Genomic DNA, 24623 nt, shown 5'->3' on the forward strand with positions numbered 1-24623 from the left:
CTCTCCTGAGCTCCCATCTATCCCTGACCTTCTATTTTTTTCCACCTGCTCCACCCCCTCTCTTCAACAGTATAAAACCCATCACATTTCTACCTCTCTTCAGCTCTGAACAAGAGTCATACGCACTCGAAATGTTAACTCCGTTTCTCTATCCACAGATGCTTGCCAGACCTGCTGAATGTTTCCAGCATTTTCTGTCACTGTATAACACTGGGGTACAGTACTGATGGGTACAGGGTCTGTCATGTATAACATTGGGGTATAGTACTAGCAGGTACAGGGTCTGTCACTGCACAACACTTGGGTACGATGACCAGTGTATACAGGTTTGTCACTATAAACTGGGGTACAATTTGCCAGTGGGCACAGGTTTGTCACTATAACACTGGACTATAGTACTGGCTGGTGCAGATCGCCATTTGAGGTTTTCAATCAAAAGTAGGTATTTCACACACGGATTTCCCAGTAGAAGTGCTATACAGGACAGAAACAGGTCATTCGGCCCAACCAGTCCATTATCTTCTACATGTGCAGTATCCCAGTTACATATGCCCACCCTGTTCCTAAACACATAATCCACCTTTCTTTTTGACCTACTGTTAAATGTAGTCTTGGTCTCGCCTTCAAGCACTCATTAACTCCGGTATGATTGGGTCTGGAGTCTGTGTTTTGGCAAATTGTTCAACAGTGCATTGGTATCACTACACTAAAATATCAATTACACAGGGAAGAAGATGCGCAGACCATGTTACTGGATTACTAATACAAAGGTTGTGAACTCACACCCAATCCTGCCAGTTTGGCAATTTAAACTTGGATTAAGAATCTGTTGTCAGTTAAGTGACCATGAAGCTTTTGGATTGACATAAAACCCAACTGGTCCACCAGTAGTGTCAGAAACTTGCTGCCCTTACCCGATTTTTTTAAATATATGTGTCTCCAAGTCCCACTGCAACACTGACTCTTAAGCGCTTTCTGAAGTAGCCTTGGTTGTGTCAAGCCACTTGTAATTTGAGAAGAAGGTCCATTACTGTCTTCTCAGGGCGGCTAGTAATAGACCTTAGCACTGGTGCCCACAACCTGGAATTAATATCGTAACTCTCTGCCACCTAAGTGCCCATTCTACATACCTTTGTTCAAAAAGTGAATGTCAATGTGCTAGTTCAACAAGGAGGGCAAACTGGCACCAACTGCCTCTCACTGGCCTCCACAGATCTGCAGATTCCAGCAGGATCACTAGATTGTGAGCAGGAACCCTGGCTGTGTGGGTTTTTTTGCTCGCTTCCCAATGCTGAGGCCAATGTTAGAATCGTGATTGTAGGTCTGACTAACGTGAGCTAACTCAGCCGAGACCAGGATAAAACATTGGACTCCATTCCATTGTGTAATCACAAGATAATTGTGGATGAGGGAGGTCATTCAGCTCATCTGAATCTTAACCATCCAGGGAAGAGTCCCCCAATTACAGCATCCAATTGTTTCTTCAATGATTCCGAGGAGTTTGTCTTCACTCCTCTGCAAGTTTATTTCACTCTGCGAGAAGAAGAATTTCCTGATATCAGTCCTTAATTTACAGCAGTTTGAACCTTTTATTCTACCCACTCTGAAGTCATACTTTGGATTCACTTTGTCTATACCCTTAACAACCTCATATCCCTCTAACCACCCCTTTGACACCTCTTTTCTAGCCCAGGACTCTCCAGCCTTCCCTCATTACTCTCAATCCTCAAGGGCTCCTCTCAGGACTTCCTACAGAGTTTGAATTTCTCCCTCGTGACTAGAATTGGACCCAGGACTTGAGATGCAGTTTGGCCAGAACTGGACTCAGCCCTCTCTACAGCCCTAGTTATACAATTCTTATACCTTACTTACCATAGAGGGAGTTCAGTGAAGGTTCACCAGACTGATTCCTGGGATGACAGGATTGTCGTATGAGGAGAGGTTGGGCCGGCTAGGCCTGTATTCACTGGAGTTTAGAAGAATGAGAGGGGATCTCATTGAAACGCATAAAATTCTGACAGGGCTGGACAGACTGGATACAGGGATGATGTTTCCTCTGGCTGGGGGGGGTCTAGAGCAAGGGGTCACAATCTCAGGATACTGGGTAGGCCATTTAGGACTGAGATGAGGAGAAACTTCTTCGCTCATAGGGCGGTGAACCTATGGAATTCTCCATTGCAGAGGGCTGTGAAGGTCAAGTTACTGAATATATTTAAGAAGGAAATAGATTTCTATACTCTAAAGGCGTCAAGGGGTGTGGGGAGAGAGCAGGAGTATGGCTGCGAGATAGAGGGTCAGCCATGATCATACTGAATGGTGGAGCAGGCTCAAAGGGCCGAATGACCTACTCCTGCTCCTATTTTCTTATGTTTCTAATTCGCCAGGATACTGATCTCAGCAGGGTTCAAGTGAAGGCCATCCCAAAGGTAGAGCCCCCTGTTTCCCCAGTGCTGGTGTCAGTGGCCCATGAATCAAAACCCATTTCTCCAACAAAGATCTTTTAAGGCACGCATTTAAATCGATGATCCTATTTACCCTATGCCAATTTGCTCATGGCTCAGTTCGTTATCCAGAGATTGTTACCTTTTTAATTTAGCCCTTAGCTGCTCATACTCCTTCAGCACAACCTCTTTCCTGTTCTCCGCATGTCATTGGTACCCATGTGAACCTCAACAACTGGATCCTTCCCCTTCCATTCCAATCCTCCAGCCCTAAGGAGATGCCCTGGCACTGGGTAGGCAACACAGCCTTCTTTTTTACTCCCCCCACTTGAATGGGGTGCATTTGTGGTCAGTTTGCTCATCTTCCCTGCAGTCCCTACCCTCGTCCACATAAGCTGTAAGAACCTCAAACCTATGGGACAAATGCAAGGACTGCAGCTGATCCATTGTGACTTTTTGGATTCCCATACTTGCCTCACTTATAGTCAGACCCTCCTGTTCCTGACTGCAAGCCAAACCTGACTACCTAGGCTAAAGGGTGTGACTGCCACTGGACCAACACGTCTGGGTAACTACCCCCCCCCCCCCAGCCGGCCCCCCCCACATCTCTAATATATCACAGTGTCCGAAGGTCAGGTACCAGCTCATCAACTCTGAACTGAAGCTTCTCAAGCTGCAGACACTTGCTGCTGATTTGGATCACACTGGTGACCACCACCTCCCACATGCTACAGCTGCAACACATCATCTGCCCTGCCATCTCTGTTGTATTTCATTTAACTAATTCGTGTTTCAAGTTTCGAAATATCACTCACTGATTATTTATAGTTGTATCACGTAGTTTAACTAGCTGAGCTATAACTAACACAATACTTATATCTCCATGGGGAGGTCTTGTGGTGCAGTGGGTAGCGCCCTGCCTCTCAGGCAGAAGCTCCGCATTTCAGTCCCACCCAGAACTTGATGGTCTAGGAAGGCGCATTCATAATGCGGCCAAGCAGGTTCAGTATCAATCTGCAAATCCTTCCAACACGCCAATGGCAGGAAGAAGTAGGAGAGATTCCTGGTCAGACATGTGATGGAAAGAATGTTGGAGCCTCTACCATCACTATCCATAGGTCCAGACTACAATATGCATGTAAAAGTGCATGTTTCCATAGCAACTGCGACTCCCTGGGTGAACTATAACACACTACCACCATTTGTATCTCCCCGGTACTAGTTTAAACTGCTGCACCAGTTTAGCGAAAATAAAACCTTAAAACTCACCAGCCTCAAAACTCACCTAGTAATGTCTCTGGACTTCAGCTCTCGGGCCTCAATGTCTCTTGTTCCCTTTCTTGGACCACTCCTTATTCTTTCAAAGACCAGAATAGCACCTCTTCCTCACAGCACTGAATTCCCCAATTTAAGTAGGTACTCTGTTTAGCAGTACTTCATCGAGCTGGTCTTCATGCTCAGAGTATCTGAGGGTATGGTTGTTCATACTTATATATTTGTAAGTAATTCCTCAACACAATAAAGTTCAAAGGCATTTGTTGGTTCTCATAGGAAATTGGCAACAATGATAACTATTACGACCAATAATTCTGTGTATACTCCGGAGAATTCACACCTTACGGTTCTCGAACTCGAGTGCCAAGCCTTGGCCAATTCTGTTCAAACACCCCTCTTTATATACTTTTTTTCCAATGTGAATTCATATCTTATCAAAGGATTAGTTCACCCTGTTTTTCACACAACGAATTTCACTTTTAGCAAGAGTTGTCAATTTATTCAACTGGAGAAAGGGAGCCAAGACTCCCGATGGCAAAGTATCACATGCCTTGTGTAGATATGTCCTTAGACGAATTAACCCCAAGGAGGACAGCTGAGATATCTGTGGGGTTAGGACACGGAAACTATGTAGCCGAATGCTTAACAGTTAAAGAATTAACCCTTTCCTTAAAGGTATCACTCTCACATATGAGTCAGGAGATTGTGGGTTCAAGCCCCACTCCAAAGACTCGAGCCCATGTTCCAGTACTGAAGGGAATGCTGCACCGTCGGAGATGTCATCTTTCAAATAATACTTGAAACCAAGCCTCCTTCTGTCCTTCAGGTGGACTTAAAGATCTCATTGCACTATTTGAAGGGGAGCAGAGGTGGGAGTTCTTTTTGGGGTCCTGGCCAATATTAATTCCTCAACCACATCATTAAAACAGATTATCAGTTCATTATTATATTGCAGTGTGTGGGAGTTAATTGGCTGTCATGTTTAATATATTACAACAATCTTCAAAAGTACTTCAGGGACTATCAAAGGCTTCTGGGTGCCTCAAGGTTTTGAAAGGTGCTATATAAATGCAAGTCTTTCTTTCTTTGTGCTGTATCTATTTATATTTTTTTTTTTGCAGACCTGCACCTTGCAGCAGAGTTGGGGAAAACCCTTCTTGAACGTAACAAAGAACTGGAAGACTCGCTGCAGCAGATGTACGCAACCAACCAGGAGCAGGTCCAAGAGATTGAGGTAAGACCCATTTACAGCACAGCAAGTCACAGAATCATTGGCCATTGAGACCAGCTGTTGTGTTCCATCTATTGTCTGTGCTGAGTTAACGGATCTGATCTGATCCCAGTTGAAATGGCCTGTAGTTAGCCTCGGCATTCCAGGATGGTGGATCAGTGGCTGGGGGCTGCAGGAAGAGAGATCAGAACAATTCAGGATTTCTAACTTCCAATCACATTTCTGCTGGAAGTGCCTGTGGGTGTGGGATGAGGACAGGCCTCACCTATGCTTTATTTGAATAGGCCAACAACACAGTGAGGTCGCTTGCACAAAGCCCCCTGTGGAGGGTTACCATTGCTCAGGGTGGAGAGAGATGGGGAAGAAGAGTTGATCTTCCATGATGCTTTCTCTATCGCACAGTCACTTTGACTTAAACAAGCTGAAAGCACTGGAAATACATAGTGGGCTCTTCTAAAAGAAGGGAAAGGCAGATGATGGTTTTGCACACAGACCCCTCGACTGGTCAATGCTGTTATTGGGAGAGGGTCTGTACCCCAGGATGTTAACCTGTTTCTCCCCTGTTTGAGTGCTGCCAGGCACTCAGGCAGGTGTTTTTACACCATTTCATGAGCTGGCTTCATATTTTCAGTGTCTGCATTTTCTTGTTTAAACGTTTTATAGAATCACAGAATCTTATAGCACAGAATGAGGCCATTCATCCCATCATGTCTGTGCCAGCTCTTTCAAAAAGCTACTCAATTAATTCCACTCCCCTGCTCTTTCACTTGAAACCTGCATATTTTCTTCTCCAAGTAGTTGTCCAATTTCCTTTTGAAATTTACTATTAAACCTGCTTCCACCACCCCTTCCAGATCATATGTTTACAGCACAGAAGGAAGCCATTCAGCCCGTTATGCCCGTGCTGACACTCTGCAGAGCAACTCAGCTGGTCCCGCTCCAGTTCCTTTACCCTGTAGCCCTGCAAGTGTTTTCTCTTTGGGTAATTATCGAATACCCACTTGAAAGCCACAGTTGGATCAGCAGTCACTGCGTTTAAAAAAAAAAATCTTTCCTCATGTTGCTGCTGCTGCTTTTGCCATTCGCCTTGAATCGGTGCTCCCTGCTTCTCAACCCTTCCACCAGTAGGAATGTTTTTCCTCTATTTACTCTGTTCAGAACCCTCATGATTTTGAATGCTATCAAATCTCCTCTCAACCTTCTCTTCTCTAAGGAGAACAGTTCATCTTTTCTAATCTATCCTCACACCCGAGATCCCTCATCTCCGGAACTGTTTTTGTAAATCTTTGCTGCGCCCTCTCCAGTGCCTTTACCACCTTCCTAAAGTGTGGTGTGGAGAATTGGACACAGTATTGCAATTGAGGCCGAACCAGTTTTATGAAGGTTCACCATGACCTCCTTGCTTTTGTACTTTATGCATCTATTTATAAAGCCCAGCATCCTGTATTTCTTATTAATCACTTTCTCAAGCTGCCCTGTCACCATCAATGATTTATGCACATATATCCCCAGGTCCCTCTGCTTCTGTAACCACCCTTTTAGAATTGTATCTTTTGTTTTATATTGCCTCTCCTTGTTCCTACTCACAAAATGTATCTGTTCACTTTCTCTGAATTAAATTTCATCTGCCATATGACCACCCATTCCAGCAACCTGTGTATTTCCTCTTGAAGTCCGTCACTATCCTCCTCGCTGTTCACGATGCTTCCAAATTTTGTGTCATTTGCAAATTCTGAAATTGTGCCCTGCACACCCAAGTCTAGGATTATTAATACAGATCAAGAAAAGCAGTGGTCCTAATGCTGATCCCGGGGAAACCCCACTGTACATCTTTTTCCAGTCCAAGGAACAACTGTTCACCGCTACTCCTTGTTTCCTGTCACTTGGCCACTTTGTATCCATGCTGCTACTGCTCATTTTATTCCATAGGCTTTAACTTTGCTGACAAGCCTGTTATGTGGCACTTTATCGAATGTCCTTTGTAAGTCCATGTACATCACATCAACCACTTTACCCTCATTAACCCTGTCTGTTAATATCATAACTCACTGCGTAAAAACAATTCTCCTCATATCGCCCCTTCATCTTTTTTTTTGCCAGATATCTTAAATGTGTGATCCTTCTGCCAGTGGAAACAGTTTCCTGGCAGCTGAAGCAGAATCTGTGGAGAGAGAAACAATTAACGTTTCAGATCGATGACCTTTCATCAGAACTGGGAAAAGTTTTAGATATAGCAGGTTTTAAGGAAAAATAGAGGCAGGGAATGGGGGGCAGGGAGTGGGAAAGAAAAAGAGGGAAATTTGTTATTGGGTGGAAGGCAGCAGAGATTAAAAAACAAAAGGGATGATGGTACAAGGCAAAAAGATATGGTAATGGGCAAGTAAAGAAACAAAAGATGAGTCTAGAAGAGGGACAAATGGGAGAAAAAACAGCATCACTATCAACAGCTGCTGTCTGAAAGCAAAAAAAAAACAATAAGTAAAGGTGGGTAGAGGTTATGATCTGAAATTGCTGAACTCAATGTTGGGTCTGGAAGGCTATACAGTAAAATGTCTAATCAGAAGATGAGGCAGTGTTCCTCAAGCTTACATGGAGCTTCACTGAAACATTGTAGGAGACTGAGTACAGGGAGGTCAGGGTCACACTGTGGACTGAATGAAGATGTGCTCCAAAATGGTCACCTAACATATTGAACAAGGAAGACAGTATACTTCACCCAGATACCAGGGAGAGCTCCCAGGCCTGCTTTTCAAAATAATGCCTGTCTACACTCTCATGTGGCCACAGAAGATCCCATGACTCTACTCACTTTGAGCAGAGGACCCCGGTGTCCTGACCATTTTTATCCCTCAAACAACATCACCCAAAAAATTATATGGGCATCATCACCTTGCTTTCTGTGGGACCTTGCTGTGTGAAATTTGGCTGCTGCCTTTCCTACATTACAACAGTGACTACATTTCAGCTGTAAAGTGCTTTCGGACATCCTGAGGTTGTTAAAGGTGCTATATAAATGCAAGTCCCTTCTTCCCCTACAGTCATAGTGCCTCCTGCATCCTCATTAATATTTAATATTTTGAGCACACCCTTTTAACCATTTCTCTTCAGAATATGGATTTTCAGCTTCTCCGTTCTTTGCTGTTGCTCATTCTCTTCACACTCACACCTTCTGTCTGTTGTGACCAGTAGAGAGTCCAGTATTCAAAATATGCTCTCTCTCACATATAGTGTGAAGTTTCAACATGCTGTTCGACCTCCCAGCATGCTGGTATTTTCTTGTTCATTTATTGTCTATTCTAGTCTGAGGTAGTCTGATCCTCCCTCCTGGACAACAGCACTTACTGTTTGTTTACATTACGCTATCTGGCATGCTTTCCACGTGCCGCTTGTCTGGCCAGGTGGGTAACTGATTTCTTTCTTTTATATCTTTACTGCCCTCCTTATCTTCACTTTGTCACCTTTCCTTTTGTCTCTGTGTCCATCAATCATTAATCTAGATGATAAAGACCAGGGTTCCAAAGACTGACAGCTACTCCTGCCTCCAGCCTGCCTGACCACCCCTATCCAAATGTCCAAATGGAGCTTAACTCGGCCCCTCCTCCAGTCTTAGGCACACCCCCCTCCGCTAACACAAGACCACCTGCAAGTTCCCCTCCAAGCCACACACTATCCTGAGTTGAAATTATATCGCCAGTTCCTTCACTGTCGCTGGGTCAAAATTCTGGAACTTCCTCCCTACACCACATGGACTGCAGCATTTCAAGAAGGCAGCTCACCACCATCTTCTCAAGGGCAATTACAGGTGGGCAATAAAAATTCTGACCTAGCCAGCAACACCCATGTGCCATGTAAGAATGTTTTAAAAATTGGCCTCCATTCAGCCCCTCCTCCAGTCTCCTTGCCCCCACAATGGGACTCCACTCAGCCTCTCTCTGAGTCTCTGCTGGATTATCCTCTCCTCAGACTGACTGTACTCACATGAGCACTCACGATTTCCTATTTTTTAGACCAACTTTTTCCCCAGCTGTGTTTGTGTGGATATTAAACTGGAATTATTCCATGTGGAATTTTGTCAAAGGTTTTATGGTATTCCAAACTCTATTTGGGGGAGCTCTAATAGATGTAAAAATCCTCAAGGAGATTGGTCAGGCAGTTATCTTCCCTTTCTCAATCCATACTGACCGTCTCTTACCAAGTTACTGCTGCACAAACACTTTTCAGTGCCTGCCCAAAACGAGAACTATTGTAACAGGCCTGTAACTTCTAGGGTTGCCAGCTGTGATAAAATGTATTCCTGGAGGTTTCATCACATGACTTACCCCACACTCCAGCCATTAGGTGGCCAACACATCCAATCTTGTGACCTACTACCATCCTACACCGATTGGAAAGCAAAAAGGATCATTACCCAATTGGATGATGCTTGACTGTCAGCCAAACAGCCTTTATTTCCCCATTTTCAATATTTTTGTAACTGGTAAAGAGAAATGTTTGCAGAAAACTTAAAAAAAAACAATCTTTTACAATGTGCCTGTGATTTTTCCCCTGGGATGCACACAGGAGTGTCCTGGAGATTGATCTTCAATTCCTGGAGACTCCAGGCCAATCCTGGAGGGTTGATAACCCTAGTAACTACCTGGTTCTCTCTACCTCTGTTCTATTTCATATAGATACATGCAAATCTCGTTTTAATTCATTCTTGGGAGGTGGGTGTTGCTGGCAAAGCCAGCATTTGTTTCCAGCTGTTGTTGCTCTAGAGAAGGTGCTGGTGAGCTACCTAGAACCATAGAATGATTACAGCATAGAAGGAAACCATTCGGCCCATCATGTTTGAGCTGGATCTCTGGAAGAGCTACTCCGTCCCACTCCCCTGACTTTCCCTGAAGCCTGCAAAATTTTCTCTTCAGATAATTGTCCAATTTCTTTCTGAAAGTCTTGATTGAATCTGCCTCCACCATAGTTAAGCAGTGTATTCCAGATCCTGACCGCTCGCTATGTTTTTAAAAAAACCATCATTGCTTCTTTTGCAATCACCTTAAATTGGTGCTCTCTGGTTCTCAATCCTTCTGCCAGTGGGAGCAGTTTCTCCCTATCTACTCTGCCTAGACCCCTCATGATTTTGAACACTGCTTTCAAATTTCCTCTCAACCTTCTCTTCCCTGAAGAGAGCAGCCCCAGCTTCTCCGATCTATCCACATAACTGAAGACCCAACCTGTGGAACAATCCTGTAAACCAATTCTGCACCATCTCCTATGCCTCCACGTCATTCCAAAAGTGCGGTGCCTAGAACTGGACACAATACTGCAATTGAGGCTGAGCCAGTGTTTTATAAAGGTTCATCATAATTTCCTTGCTTTTGTACTCTATGCCTCTATTTATAAAGCCCAGGATCCTGTATGCTTTAATCACCATTTTCTCAACCTGCCCTGACACCATCAATGATTTTTGCACGTTTACCTCCTGTACCACTTTAAAATTGTAGTCTTTATTTCATATTGTATTTCCTTGTTCTTCCTTCCAATATGTATCATTTCAAACTCTGTCCATTAACTTGCATCTGCCACGTGTCTGTCCATTCCAGCAACCTATTTCCTCTTGATGTCTATCACTCTCCTTCTTACAGTTTACAGTACTACCAAGTTTTGTGTCATCTACAAAAGTTGAGAGTATGCCCTGCATACCCAAGTCTGGGCCATGAATATAGATCTTAAACTGCTGATCTTGAACTGCTACAGACAAGTTGGTGAAGATGTTTGTATAGTGCTGTTAGAGAGGGAGTTGCAGGATCCTGACCCAGTGACAGTGAAGGACCAGTGATACAGCTCCAATTCAGCATGGTGTGCGACTTGGGGGGGAACTTGGAGGTGATGGTGTTCCCATGAGCCTGCTTTACTCTGACTCTAACCTGTTCTGTACCTGCCCTGGGAGTGTTTAACGCTGACACTTGGGCAACAAGTGAAGCCAGAGCAAACTCATTGAAACAGTAGCTGCTGCTCATTGTTCCACTGTACATAATGGGTTGGATCTTGCTTGAAAGATAGCCACACCAACTTATATTTATAAAGCACCTTTGACAGCATGTTAATGGTGCCTGGCATTATTAATGCACAAATTGGCCATCAGGTTCAAGGACTTAGAAATACATTGTGATTTGTAAATCTCCAGAAATTACTGTTTTGCACAAACAGCATCTCGGCTTTTGCCACTGCCCTTAAATCTCAATGGCTAAGGAGATTTATTCACTAAATCCTAGACACCCCATTGACCTCACCACATTGTTATCAGCTCATAGTCCCAGCAGGTTAAACAGATTTCTAGCCGAAGGGAGTTAAGCCCAACTACCGATATATGCTGCGAGTTCCCTACTCCTGCAAGACCTGGCTCATAGTCACCACCTAGGTGATGATCAGTAATAAAGAGCCTAGGCCTTCCACTCTCTTCACTCAGTGTTTGTACCTCCCTTCATTGAAATTAAAATTTTTCACCCAGAGGCTGGTTGGAGTCTGGAACTAACTTCCTGAGAGGGTGTTGGAGGCAGGTTTGATCAAGGTATTCAAAAGGGAATTGGATTGCTATCTGAAAAGAATGTGAAAGGTTATGAGGATAAGGCAGGGGAGTGAGACTAGATGGAGAGTTCTTTCTGAGAGCCAGTGTGAACTCGATGGGCCGAATGGCCGCCTCCTGCACTGTAAAGATTTTATGACTCTGTGATAACACAGAAATCACAGGAGTGAGCAAATTGTGAGTCTGTTATCATTGAGACATTGCTGGGGTTTGTGCTTTTAGCACAGAGAATTTGCTGGAGTGCAGGGGCACAGAAGGAAAGTGTGAGAGGAGGAGGGAATGCTTCAAATAGCGGCTCAATGCCAGCTGGCTGTCTCCCTGCATCGCGCTACCAGAATCCTGGTCCCTATGAGTTCTGTGGCTCAATTGTTAACAACAAATCAAGGATCTGTCTTACAGTTCGAGTAATGATATTCTGTCGTCAGGTTTACTGTGTAGACAGTTTTCCTCCAGCAGCTCTCTCTCTCTCTCCTCCTCCCTCACGTTTCCCCAACTGCAAATCAATTTCTCAATAGTGCCTGCCTGTCAGTCTTAGGCAGCGTGGGTCCCAATTCCATTTCCCAAGCCATTCGCTTGATTTTGATACTAACTGCCAGGAAGATTTATAAATAGATAAAAAGTTGAGTTGCTCAGCATTCCCCATCTCCTCACTCAGGAAGGGTTTGGTTCCACAGCTGCTGGTTGTCCTCCAGTACCTCCCCTGGAAGGCCACTCACAATGAATGAGCCAACACAGTGAATGCTTTACATAGGACAAACGGCACATAAACAGTCCACTCAATCCAGCCTGTCTTTGCCAGTGTTTATGCTCTGCCTAAGCCTCCTCCCATTTTTTTCTCAGCTAAATCTAGCATAGTAACTCTCTATTCCCATCTCTCTCATATGATTGTCTACTTTCCCCTTAAATGCATCTATACTATTCACTTCAACCACTCCCTGTGCTAGCAAGTCCTGCTTTCTCACCATTGTTTAATGGGCTTTTCATCATGGTGAGGAAGCACATATTTTCCAGTGGGGGCAGTGGACCCATGGCTCAGTCCAGCTAGCTCGAAATGGATGGACTCCTGAGACTTTTCTGTGGGTGTGGGATTGTCTGTGGGCATTTTTGTTTGTGGGTGGGTGGCTCACCCATCACCACCTTGACCCCCTGAGGGTCCGAAGAGCCATTGCAAATTTCAAACTGCTCACCTGTTGATTCACTGTCTTCTCTCTCCCTAATCTCTTCAGCTGCTATCTTTCCAACTTGTCATTGTGCAGTGAAAGCCAGGTCAGCGATCTCGCCTTACCCGCAGGCTGACTCTATTTCTGTTATACTCTGGTTATGCTAAACCTTTTATAAATCACTTGTTAGATTTCAGCCAGAGCACTGTGTCCAGTTCTGGGCACCACACTTTAGGAAGGATGTCCAGGCCTTAGGCAGGGTGCAGAGGAGATTTACTAGAATTGAACCAGAGATGAGGAACTTCAGGTACATGGAGAAGCTGGGGTTGTTCCTGTTACAATAAAGAAGGTTAAGTGGAGATTTAATTTGGGTGTTCAGATTTATGAGGGGGTTTTGATCAGGTAGTTGAGGAAAAACTGACTCCACTGGCAGGAGGGTCAGTAACTAGAGGACACAGATTTAAGGCACTTAGTTAAAGTTCAAGACGGGAGATAAGTTTTTTCTTACGCTGAGTTGTTGTGATCTGGAATATGCTGCCTGAAAGGACAGTGGAAGCAGATTCAGTGGTGACTTTCAAAATGGGAATTGGATAAGTGCTTGAAGAGGAATAATTTACTAGAATTATGGGTAAAAGGGGACTAATTTGATATCCTTTTCAAAGAGCTGGTATAGGTGCAGTGGGCTGAATGGCCTCTCTGCTGTGCTGTGTGACTATGTTTTCACGAGACTCGTGGAGATAAGAGAACTCACCGTTCTACGTGTGACTGCAGGCAGCCTGTGGGGAGCCAGCATGAGGAAATGTTACCTATGCAAGGCATTGTTTCTCTGAGATATTTTAACAACGTTGTGATAATATATGAAAAGTAAGGGAGGACGGCTGGATGAGGGGCATTGAGTCAATCAGTCACTGGCCAGTGCTGACTCAGCCTGGCAGAGTACCCCTGTGCCAGTCAGACGGGTGAAGTCAGCCAGGTTTTCTGCTCCTGGTTATGATCAGACCCAACTGGGGATTCCCTTCAACATAGGAACAGGAATAGGCCATTCGGCCCCTCGAGCCAATTCTGTCATTCAGTTTAGTTTGTATCCTTGTCTCCCAGTACCTCAGCAAACAACTGGAGATGTTACGGCAGATGAATGAGCAGCACGCCAAGGTGTACGAGCAGTTGGATGTGACGGCACGGGACCTGGAGCTTCACAACCAGAGATTGGTACTAGACAGCAAAGCATCACAGCAGAAGATAGAACGGTGAGTATCCCGGGGCACTGCAAGCCCACTCCTTCTCGGGCACAGGGCTGCGCCTGGCAGAACCTGACCAACCAGCAGGCATCTCCTTAGTGTGGGGCTGGGTTTGAACCTGGGTTGCACAAGCCCCCAGCAACCATCCATAGGTGATCTCTTGGGAACAGTTGTGCCCTCCGCAGACAGAGTTTCAATCCAAGTCACGAGGAGAGGAGCAGCATTATAAACTCAGTGGTGCAATTTCAAAGGGGATGCAGGAACACACAGACCTGGTGGCTTATGATCTTTAATGGATAAATCGAGAAGAGTATTAGAGAAAGCAAGTGTGAGCTTTGTAATTGGAGACATAAGAGTACAAAAGCAAGCAAGATATGCTGGGCTTTTGTGAACCACTGGTTAGGCCTCAGCTGGAGAATTGTGTTCAATTCTGAGCACCACAATTCAGGAAGGATGTCAATGACTTGACGAGGGTGCAGAGGAGATTTACTATAATAGCATCAGGGAGGAAAGACTTCAGTTATTGTAGCGAGACTGGAGAAGCTGGGATTGTTCTTCGAGCAGAGAGGTTGAGGGGAGATTTAATGAAGGTGTTCCGAATTATGGAAGGTTTTAATAGAGTAAGGAAAAACTGTTTCCAGTGGCAGCAGGGTTGGTAACCAGAGCATACGGATTTAAGATAATTGATGAAAGAAACCAAGGGGAATTTTATTTTTTTTTTACATAGTGAGTTATGATGGTCTGGAATGCACTACCTGAGATAGTGGCAGAAGCAGATTCAATAGTAACTTTCAAAAGAGAATTGGATAAATATTTGATAATTAATTGCAGGGCTGTGGAGAAAGAGCAGGGTGGTGGCACTAATTGGATAGCTCTTTAAAAGAACCAGCAGACGTGATGGGCTGAATTCTCTTTCTGTGCTGTGAGAGGCTATGATTCTAGGTAACACAAACATCTCCTCAGTCCTACTACTGCACTCAGCAGCCTGCAAGTCTGTTATCTGCTCATTGTAGGATCCTACATGGAATAAGTCTCCAAACCAGTTTCTAGTGGGTGTGAGTATGTAAACCAACCACCTCAATCAACTGAAATAAGGTTGATGTCAGAAATGGAAAATGTACAGAGGTGCAGTCAGGGGAGTGGCACTGTTCGCAGGCTGGGGATGTGGCACATCAACAAGTTTGGATAGCAGAGCTTTACTCTCTTTCCACCGTGTGTTGTATTTGCCCTGCAAGTGTTTGATGGGGACAGTGTAGAGGGAGCTTTATTCTGTTTCTAACCCCGTACTGCACATGCCCCGGGAGTGTTTGATGGGGACGGTGTAGAGGAAGCTTTACTCTGTATCTAACCTGTACATGTCCGTGGTAATTTTTGTATTGGCTGAGTAACTGCAACTTTGCCCCTGTGATTGGCTGCAGATTGACAGAAACAATTGAAGGTTTGCAGAATCAAGTGGATGTGCTTCAAAGCCAGGTGCAAGAAATGAGAAACATGGATCAGCTGCGAGTTCGTAGGGATAAGCGGGAACGCCGGAAAACTATCCATACATTTCCCTGTCTGAAGGAACTGTGCGCCATGCCCAGGTAATGTTCTGCAGAAGTAGAGGCTGCGACTAACCCTCATAGGCTGTAAGATCCCAGGTGGGCTCTTGGGCTGTGCAGGGGTAGATAGCAGATTGGGGTCAATGCCCTAGGATTCGGAGGGGGAGAAAGCCAGCCGAGTTTTGTGCTGCTGATTACACCCTCTGTTGTGAGTGGTGGCCGAGTTGGTCCTATTGATAGAATTGATTAGCAAACACTTCTCAGGTGGAAACTTTTAGTTTATTTACAAAGGTACTCAGGAGCAACTACACGTGTGCTCTCACTTCACTCTGCACCGCTAACTACAGAGGTAGCCCTTGCTACTCTCCTATTGGGTACTAAAGATCATGTGATCTTCCTTAACAAGTATTATTCTTAAAGGTATATTACACACCAAATAAAACCATAATTACCACACCCTCTCTCCGGCTCCACAGCTGAAAGCTGCAGGTGAGTGACAGATAGGTAAAGATAGAATGAATCTCCTAATGTGATTTCTATTCTAGTCAAATAGCCCAGTGACACTCACTGCCCGAGCTCACATGGGACAGAGGAGCAGCTGGGTGTTGTACTATAGGGCAGCTGGTATTAAAGTTAGGGTCAGTGAGCACAGGTAGAGGGCAAAAGGGAGAAGAGAAGAAATCAGAATTGAGCCTTGAGTTAATCTGGATGATGTCAAAAGGTGCATAATGGAGGGACTGGAAACTGAGTCCTAGAAACGGAAAGAGTTTTGGGAAGATGAAGGTAAAGGATGGTCTTGGGCCTCTGTTTGTGATGAGGTCTTCCAACAATGGTTTGATAAATTATGGTCATTTTGTGGCAATTGATCATGTGATGCTGGATCATGCGACACTGCGTTATGACCCATGCAGTTGGTAAAGCAGAGTTATTTAAAAATCCCAGAGGGAAACTTTAAACAACTGTCATAACCTATAATTTTAAGTGTTATAAAAGCAAAAAACTGCAGATGCTGGAAATCCAAAACAAAAATAAAAATACCTGGAAAAACTCAGCAGGTCTGATAGCATCTGCGGAGAGGAACACAGTTAACATTTCGAGTCCATATGACTCCTCAACAGAACTAAGGAAAAATAGAAGAGAGGTGAAATATAAGCTGGTTTAAGGGGGGGTGGGACAAGTTGAGCTAGATAGAGGGCCAGTGATAGGTGAGTGTTACGTTTGATATACGATTCTAAATTCAGGAATCAGACCATCAGTAACCGAGGTTTTACATTAAACTAACTGAAACGTTTTATTAATTTACACAGGTTAAAAATATATATACACATGGCTACAAAGTATTACTATCACAACTTTTAATAAATTCCCAAACTAATCTCCGTTAAGGCAAAAGCAACCCATAGACTTAACCAGACACCAGGCAAAGCATTTTCACCTTATGAATTCAAAATGAGGTTCTTTTCACTTTGGTTCCCGTGGAGCCAGTTGGAGGCTTACAGCTGCCTTTTGATATCACATTGTCTCTGTTCTCCACCCAAAACAGTTGTCCTGTTATACGTACCACTGCCCATTGAATGTTAATTCTCATTGTATCAACAACTTCTGAACTAAACCTCTCTAACAATAAAACCCCTTTCATAGTACCAATTTTATTGGTAATATAAACATATTGCTTGGTAGCTGCTAGAAAGGCGTCAGTTTTCGCCCCACTTCTTGAATGCTCTATTCAAAAAATGCAAATGCACTCTATCTTTCCCACATATCAAAACTAGTACATATCAAAGCACACAGACTAGCTGACTTTAGTCTAATTAAGACATACTCACAGACTAAACCTCTATTTTAAAAGAAAAATATTTTCCAAAATATTATATACATTAATAGTTTCATGACAACTGTTTGTAGATGTTGGTACCTGAGCCTGAGGGTTGAATTATGAATTACGTCATCATTTATAAATCCAATCCAGTCTGGCTAACCCTGCGCAGTTGATCAGAACTAAGTCAACGCAGGCGGATGGGTTTACTGTTCACTATTTGTTGTGAAGTTCAAACCAAACCTGACCTGTGAGCCCCCTATTGGAACAGAGTGTCTATTTGAACAGAGCTCATTAAGTAACCCATTGTTGCCCAGAAGTCTCCTCCAGCCCCAGTGGTGGGGTCCATTGACCCACCTGGTGTATGAGGGCCCCATCACAAGCCTCAGCCTGTGTTGTTGGCTGGGCCGCCTGTAGAGGACTCTACAACTTGCCTCAGTGTCACTGGGAGGTGAAACAGCAGTCAGGGTTTCTGCTCCTGGTCATAGTCAGGTGACTCTCTCTTTGCCTCCCCCCACAGGCAGAAAGTTGTACCCGTGTGAATATTGAGGAGAGAACTGAGCAGGACCTTGATACCCATGCAGTTCAATTGCTGTTGACACACACTATTGAGACTCATTATTGAAAGAGTGCCTTGTTGGGTGAGGTAGCAGATGGCCCATAAAGACCCAGCGTGAGCGGGTAAAGGAGGAGGGGGTGCAAATAGGTGGTGAAGGCTGGAAACAAAGAGGGGACAGGCAAAGATAAAGTAAGTTTGGATCTGCCCTTTGACTGCCTTTCAATTATATTCCCATAGGGGGAAAGATGGAGCTTTCAAAGCTGAAGCTCCCCAAATGCTAAAGAAAATTGAGATTATAATAAAATAGAAAGAGGAGGTTTATGACAAACGTCTGATACAGGACACAGTAGAAAATCAGGCAGAATATGGAGGGTGCCAGGGAGGGTGGCAAAAAAAATACAAGGAAGTCGAGGAAAGAATGAGAAAAAATTAATGAGCAACAAAAATTGGAAACCCCTAAATCCTTCATAAACATATAAAAAGCAAAAGGATAGTTAAGAGAATGGTGGGGGCGATCAGAGACACTAAAAGAAATCTGCTTGAGAAGGAAGAGGGGATGACTGAGGTACTGAATGAGTACTGTGCATGAGAAGGGAATGAAATGGGTACATGATTGGATAGGATAAAAACAGATCGAAAGGAGGTCCTAAGAAGGCTGGCATCACTCAAAGTTAACAGGTCACCTGGTCCAGATGGGATGTATCCTAGATTACTGAGGGAAGCTCAGGTGGAGATAACAGAAGCTCTGACCAACATTTTTCAATCTTTCTTTGATATGGGAGTAGTGCCAGAGTGGAGGATTGTTAATGTTACACCCCTGTTTTAAAAAAAGAGAGGATAAACACCTGGTAACTGCAGGCCTGTCATTCTAATGTCAGTGGTGGGAAAACTACTAGAAATCATTGTCAAGGACAATATAACTTCTTTAATAATTAATAGTTGGAGAAGCATGGGCCAATAAGCCTGGATTTGTTGATAGCAAATCGTGTCTGACTAACCTGATTGAATTGTTTGATGTAATAAGAGAGGGTTTATGAAAGTATTGTGTAAAGTGCCACATCAGCCTTATTTGGAAAATAAGAGCACGTGATATTAAGTGGGTGGTGGTAACTCTGATTCATTAGTGGTGAATGGATAGGAGACAGAGATTAATGGCGAATGGATACTTTTCTGACTGGAGAGAAGGACACAGTTTGGCATTGGGGCCATTGCTTTTGTTATATAAAAATTATCTGGACTTGGATATAGGGGAAAAAAATAGAAACACTTGCATTTATACAGTGCCTTTCACAACCACCAGAAGTCTCAAAGTGCTTTACACCCAATGAAGTACTTTTGAAGGGTAGTCACTATTGTAGTGTAGGAAACGTGGCAGTCTGCACACAGCAAGCTCCCACAAACAGCAATCTGATAATGACCAGATAATCTGTTTTTGTGATGTTGATTAAGAGATAATTAAGGGATAACTCCTGTGGTGATCTTTGAAATAGTGCCAGGGATCTTCTATGTCTATGTGAGAGGGTAGACAGAGCCTCGGTTTAACATCTCACCTGAAAGTAGCATTCCTCGAGTCCTGCACTGGAGTTTCAGCCTTTATTTTTGTGCTCAAGTCCTCAGTGGCAAAATCTTGAGGCATAGACAGGAAAAGTTATCATGGGGATTGAGGAAATTGCAGAGACTTGAATAAAGATTTTGTCTGTCTTCACAGTAGAAAACATAAATTACATACCAGAAATAGACAGTAACCTAGGAATTAATAAGAGCGAGGAGTGTGATTATACTTGGATTTCCAAAGGGCTTTCAATAATGTGTCACACAAAAGGTTAATAGACAAGAAAAGGGCTCATAGAGTTGGGGGTAATATATTAACATGGATAGAGGATTGGTTACCAGACAGGGAGCAGAGAGTAGGGACATTTTCAAGTTGGCAGGCTGTAACTAGTGGAGTACCACAAGATCAGTGCTGGGGCCTCAACTATTTACAATCTATATTCATGACTTAGATGAAGAGACAGAGAGTAATGTATCTAAGTTTGCTGATGATACAAAGTTAGGTGGGAATGTAAACTGTGAGGAGGACACAGAGGCTGCAAGGTGATAAGATAATGGGATAGGTGAGTGGGGGTTTAATTTGGGAAATATGTGGTTAGTAAGAACAGAAAAGCAGAATATTTTTTTTAAAGGTGTGAAACTTCTAATTGTTGAAGTTCAGAAGGATTTGGGTGTACGCGTACAAGGAACATTAAAAAGTTAGCATTACAGATACAGCAAAAAATTAGGAAGACAGCTGGCATATTGGCCTTTATTGCAAGGGGATTGGAAGGATAGGATCACAAGGATAAAGAAGGCTTGCTACAATTACACAGGCCTTTGTGAGACCACACTCTGGAGTAGTGTGTGCAGTTTTGGCCTCCATAATTAAGAAAGAATATACTTGCATTGGAGGTGAAGGTTCACCAGATTGGTTCCTAGGACAAGAGGATTGCCCTTACTCGGGAGGGTGAGTAAATTGGGTTTATATTCTCTGGAGTTTAGAAGAATGAGAGGTGATCTCATTGAAACATACAAGATTCTACAGCTGCTTCTCCAGGTAGACACAAAAGCCTTGGCTGAGGAATCTAGAACAAGGCAGCAGAATCTCATGATAAGGCGTTTATCATTTAGGGTTGAGATGAGGAGAAACGTGTTCACTCAAAGGGTTGTGAATCCTCTACCTGAGTAGGTTGTAGAAGCTCAATAGATGAATGTATTCATGGCTGAGATCAATAGATTTTTGGACGCTAAGGGAATTAAGGGATATGGGGATAGTGCAGGAAAGTAGATTTGAGGTAAAAGATCAGCTATGATCATATTGAATGGTGGAGCAGGCTTGAGGGGTCACAGCTGTTCTCACATCTTATGTTCTTCTTTACTATTCTGTGGCTGTATGAAATTTTTTTAACACAGGTGTTATGAGCTGGAGCACACTTACTGAATGGGTGATGGAAGTAATTTCCAAAAAGGGACTTCCAAAAGACAATTGAACATGTACTTGAAGAGGATTATTGGGAGGCATTTGGGGGTGGGGGTGGGGGAAGAATAAAGCAGATCTCACAGGCACAATGGGCTGAATGGCCTTTTTCTGTGCTGTGAGATTCTGTAATTCTATTCTGCTAATGTCATATCTTTATTGCACAGGTACGGTTCTCAGGATGATGCTTTCCCTGGGACTGGGACCCTTGCTGAGCCCGAGCATAAGCGCCTGGAGAAGGAGAATGAGCGGCTGCGGCTGACGGCCAATGCCCTAAGACTGCAGATCAGCCAGGAGAAGCAGCGCAAGGAGGCGGCAGAGCGGGAGTGTGCAGCTGTGCTGGGCGAGTACTCTGAGCTGGAGCGGCGGCTCTGCCAGATGGAGAGCTGCAAGCTACGGGTGCGGGAGCTGGAGGCCGAGCTGCGGGAGCTGCAGCAGATGAAGCAGGTGAAGAAGTACCTGATCAGCGGTGAGGACAACCTGTCGGAGGCCCTGCTCGAGCCACTCAACAATGCCCCGGAGTCCGACGACGGGGCCCCGGCTGACACCAGCCCACCGGCCGCCAGCTCAGGCCAGGCCCGCGTGCGCAAGAGCTGCAGTGACACAGCGCTCAGTGCCATCATCACACGGGACGACGTCAGCCGGCATGAGGGCAACTACACGCTGCATGCCAACAACGTGCGGAAGAGGGGCATGTCTATCCTGCGGGAGGTGGATGAACAGTACCACGCACTGCTGGAGAAGTACGAGGAGCTGCTGGGCAAGTGCCGGCGGCACGAGGAAGGCCTGCGCCACGCAGCGGTACAGACATCGCGGCCCGTCTCGCGCGACAGCTCCTGCCGCGACTTCCTGCTCGAGTGTTTGGAGGCGGAAGTGAAGGCTCCAGAGAAAAGCCTGAGCCTGAGCCTGAGCCAGCAGGTGGAGGCGGCGGACAAGAGGCTGGGCCACTCCCAGCCCGAGTACAAGGCCCTCTTCAAGGAAATCTTCTCCCGCATTCAGAAGACCAAGGCTGACATCAGTGCCAGCAAGTCCAAGACCAAGGCCTCCAAGTGATCCATCAACAGAGAAACAGGAAGGATGTATGAGAGCTGTCACAGGTGCCATCTTGGATCCACCTGTGCCATCCAATGGGAGTCACTCTTGCAGGATTCTCTCTCTACTGTGCCAATCAGAATGCAGCTCTTTGACAGGAATGTCCACACGGGTCTGTTTTCAGACCTCTTACGCACATAACTATTATACAATACAGGATGTAGGATTTCCCCAGCCATGCTACAGAGGCAAAATGCAATGCATTATGTTTATTTTTAAAGGTGTTTAGTATTCTCCAATAGAGGATGATGCCCACTATCTACGCTTTCCTGTCATGAAGGACCCCTGTTGTCCTGTCACACCAATCTATGGCCAAGACCTGAATCACAGATGCACCTGTGTTTTCCTAAATGCTCTCTGATCCAGCGTTTCTCCAGGATTGACCCTGATCTGCTGCTTATATTCCAAATTATGGGAACTTTACTGTCACCACTCTTCACAATGCAAAATGTCTGCTTTTGACACCCAGGCAGTTTCCTATTTTTTGTTCTTGTTAAGTTCAGTATTATAAACAACATTTAGGAAACCGGCTCTGGCAGTACAACCACCATCCTTACGAGGCTGTAGGGTTTTAAAATCACGAGAACGCTAAACATACTGCGACTGTTACATGGTATTAGATATGGGGGTTAGTAGTTCTGGCAAGCTGGCCAACAAAAGACTAAACTTCCCTCTGAGAGGAGCATTGCCGTTCAGTACTGTCCACTGCACTCTCTGTTACCAACTGTCCACTTGGGTTCGGGGTGGGGGATGGTGTTACTGTGTTTACAAGTTTTCTTGTTTGACCTGGTTGACTTTAATTGTCAGACCAGGCCTCTCTGGGTCTGCTAAGTTGACTGTTGACGGGGTTGGTAGGGGTGGGAGGAATGGCGGGGATGTGAGGGGACACTATGCAATAATGTAATTGCTTTCACAAATATAATTCTGTGTCTGGGGCGGGAGGGAGAGGCAGTAATTTGGCTTTAGACCTGGTTCCTGCCCTCTCTGATGCATGAGGATTCGGTCTGGCGTGTGTTATCTCTGCCTTCACTACTTGTTGGTGTCTGATTGGGTTTCATGGCCTCCTGTGACTCTCCGGTCTCCCATCTCACCTGAAATCTCTCACTGAACTCCAGCCATTCTCCAGCCACACCCAATGGGTGAGCCCAGATAGTGAGGCTATTGAGGAGGGAGGAAAATCAGCCAGGGATCTGCTCCTGATCCCTTTCCCGTGCTGGCTTCTCCCCATCTACATTGACAAGTCCACAGTTGATCTCAGCTCCTGGGCTAATTCGGTTCCACTTTCAGTATGTTTATGGTGCTTGTATTTCACTCCGTGCATTACCTTATATTTGGCAGTATTATGTGTAATTTACCACTGTCTTCCTATATAGGCATTGTTGTGCAATTTGAAAGGCCTCTTCAGACTTTTACTGAAAATGGAGCCTAGCCTAGTCAGGCCTTCTCTTCAGGACTGTCCCCTTGGTGCATTATTCACGTGTCGTGCTGGAGACGGGTTGGAATCGATTATGTGTTTTGGGATGGAGTGGTTTCAGCCCCACGGGTGAATGGGGGGAGCGGGCAGCCTTGTGAGGTCTCAGATCTGCTCAAGGGTGAGAGTACAGACAAACATGGGGCTGATGTCACATGGCCACTTACATCTCCACAACCTCCCATTATCGTCAGTGAAATCCCCCTGGGTGGGAGGGTGTTGTGCCATAGCCCATGGGGGCTGGCTGTCCCATCCCATTACCCAGGGGTGGGAGGCTGTCCCATTACCCCAAGGTGGTGGTCTGTCCCCTTTCCCCCGTGCCTGGAGGACTTGTCGATCACAATACCCAGTGGGTTGGGGGGTTGCTGTCCCATTATTCCTGGGATGGCTGTTCCCTTTGCCTCTGGAGAAGCTGTCCAATTACCCCAAGGGGAGGGGGTACTGTCCCAATACCCTGCTCTGCTGGTCTTTCTTTCGGGTTTCACTCTGCAGACACTGAGCAAACGTCTTTCCAGCAGGATTATCCCATTCCCTGGGCTCACCTCCCTCAGCTTGATCTACACAAGACTTGGAAAGGTATCTCTGGCCTCAGTGGATGATCCTACAGTGCTATAGAGTATCTGAGGAGATCATGGAATCATCTTGTACCTAGGTTAAAGGACATGAAAAGCACGTTCAGTGGGTCCCAGATGGCCAAGTTGTGTGTTACAAAAATGGATGGCTGGAGGCCCCAGGGCCCACCCTCTCATACGGTCGACATTTTGCAGTTTCCCCTGTGGGGCAGTAGGGGCTGTACGATTAGACTGAGCTTGGAGGCGAAGGACACTGTGCTGAATAGCGCTGTATAAAATTGCCATTTCAGTGGGGTTACCGAGGGTGGTGGGTGTGGAACCCAATCCGATCAAGACTCTACACAATGATGAAGAGTGGGATGGTTCAGTGTGTGAGGGATCCCTGACACTGATACTGCACCCTCTCTGTGACATAGATTCAGAGGTTATCACACGTTACAGAAAAGTGCCAAAATTATTTATCTTCCTTTTTGTTTAAAAAAGTATAATTTCAAAAGAAGTACTAAACCTCTCGTTCCTTGTATGATTCTGACATTAAAAGGTGATGTTGCTGTTACTACTTGGTGCTCTGACTAGTTTATTTCTGGGTCAGATTCTGTGTTGAACAGGGCCAAGGGCTGATTGCAGCACCTCAGTTCTCTTAATATCCACA

The 24623-nt window shown here is 44.9% G+C and overlaps 2 protein-coding genes and 1 long non-coding RNA gene across 3 annotated transcripts in view; 2 read left to right on the top strand and 1 right to left on the bottom strand.

The window, feature by feature from the left end:
* Nucleotides 1-24527, top strand: part of cdr2l (cerebellar degeneration-related protein 2-like) — a 29886-nt gene extending 5359 nt beyond the window's left edge. The window contains exons 2-5 of the mRNA XM_078570825.1: nucleotides 4838-4950; nucleotides 13771-13919; nucleotides 15329-15493; nucleotides 21004-24527. Coding sequence (XP_078426951.1) covers nucleotides 4838-4950; nucleotides 13771-13919; nucleotides 15329-15493; nucleotides 21004-21889 — 1313 coding nt within the window. The 3' untranslated portion in view covers nucleotides 21890-24527. The remainder of the gene's footprint in view (nucleotides 1-4837; nucleotides 4951-13770; nucleotides 13920-15328; nucleotides 15494-21003) is intronic.
* LOC144699692 (uncharacterized) overlaps nucleotides 1-24623 on the top strand; it is a 112795-nt gene that overhangs the window by 2771 nt on the left and 85401 nt on the right. The window lies entirely within an intron of this gene.
* LOC144699693 (uncharacterized) lies at nucleotides 691-21010 on the bottom strand. Its single transcript, XR_013580595.1, has 5 exons — nucleotides 20798-21010; nucleotides 19377-19452; nucleotides 6997-7108; nucleotides 3727-3907; nucleotides 691-1533 (listed from the first exon to the last, which is right to left on the bottom strand). It is a non-coding gene; the product is annotated as an uncharacterized LOC144699693 (long non-coding RNA).

The sequence above is a fragment of the Cetorhinus maximus genome, chromosome 24 (assembly GCF_964194155.1).
Source record: "Cetorhinus maximus chromosome 24, sCetMax3.hap1.1, whole genome shotgun sequence".
NCBI lineage: Eukaryota > Metazoa > Chordata > Chondrichthyes > Lamniformes > Cetorhinidae > Cetorhinus > Cetorhinus maximus.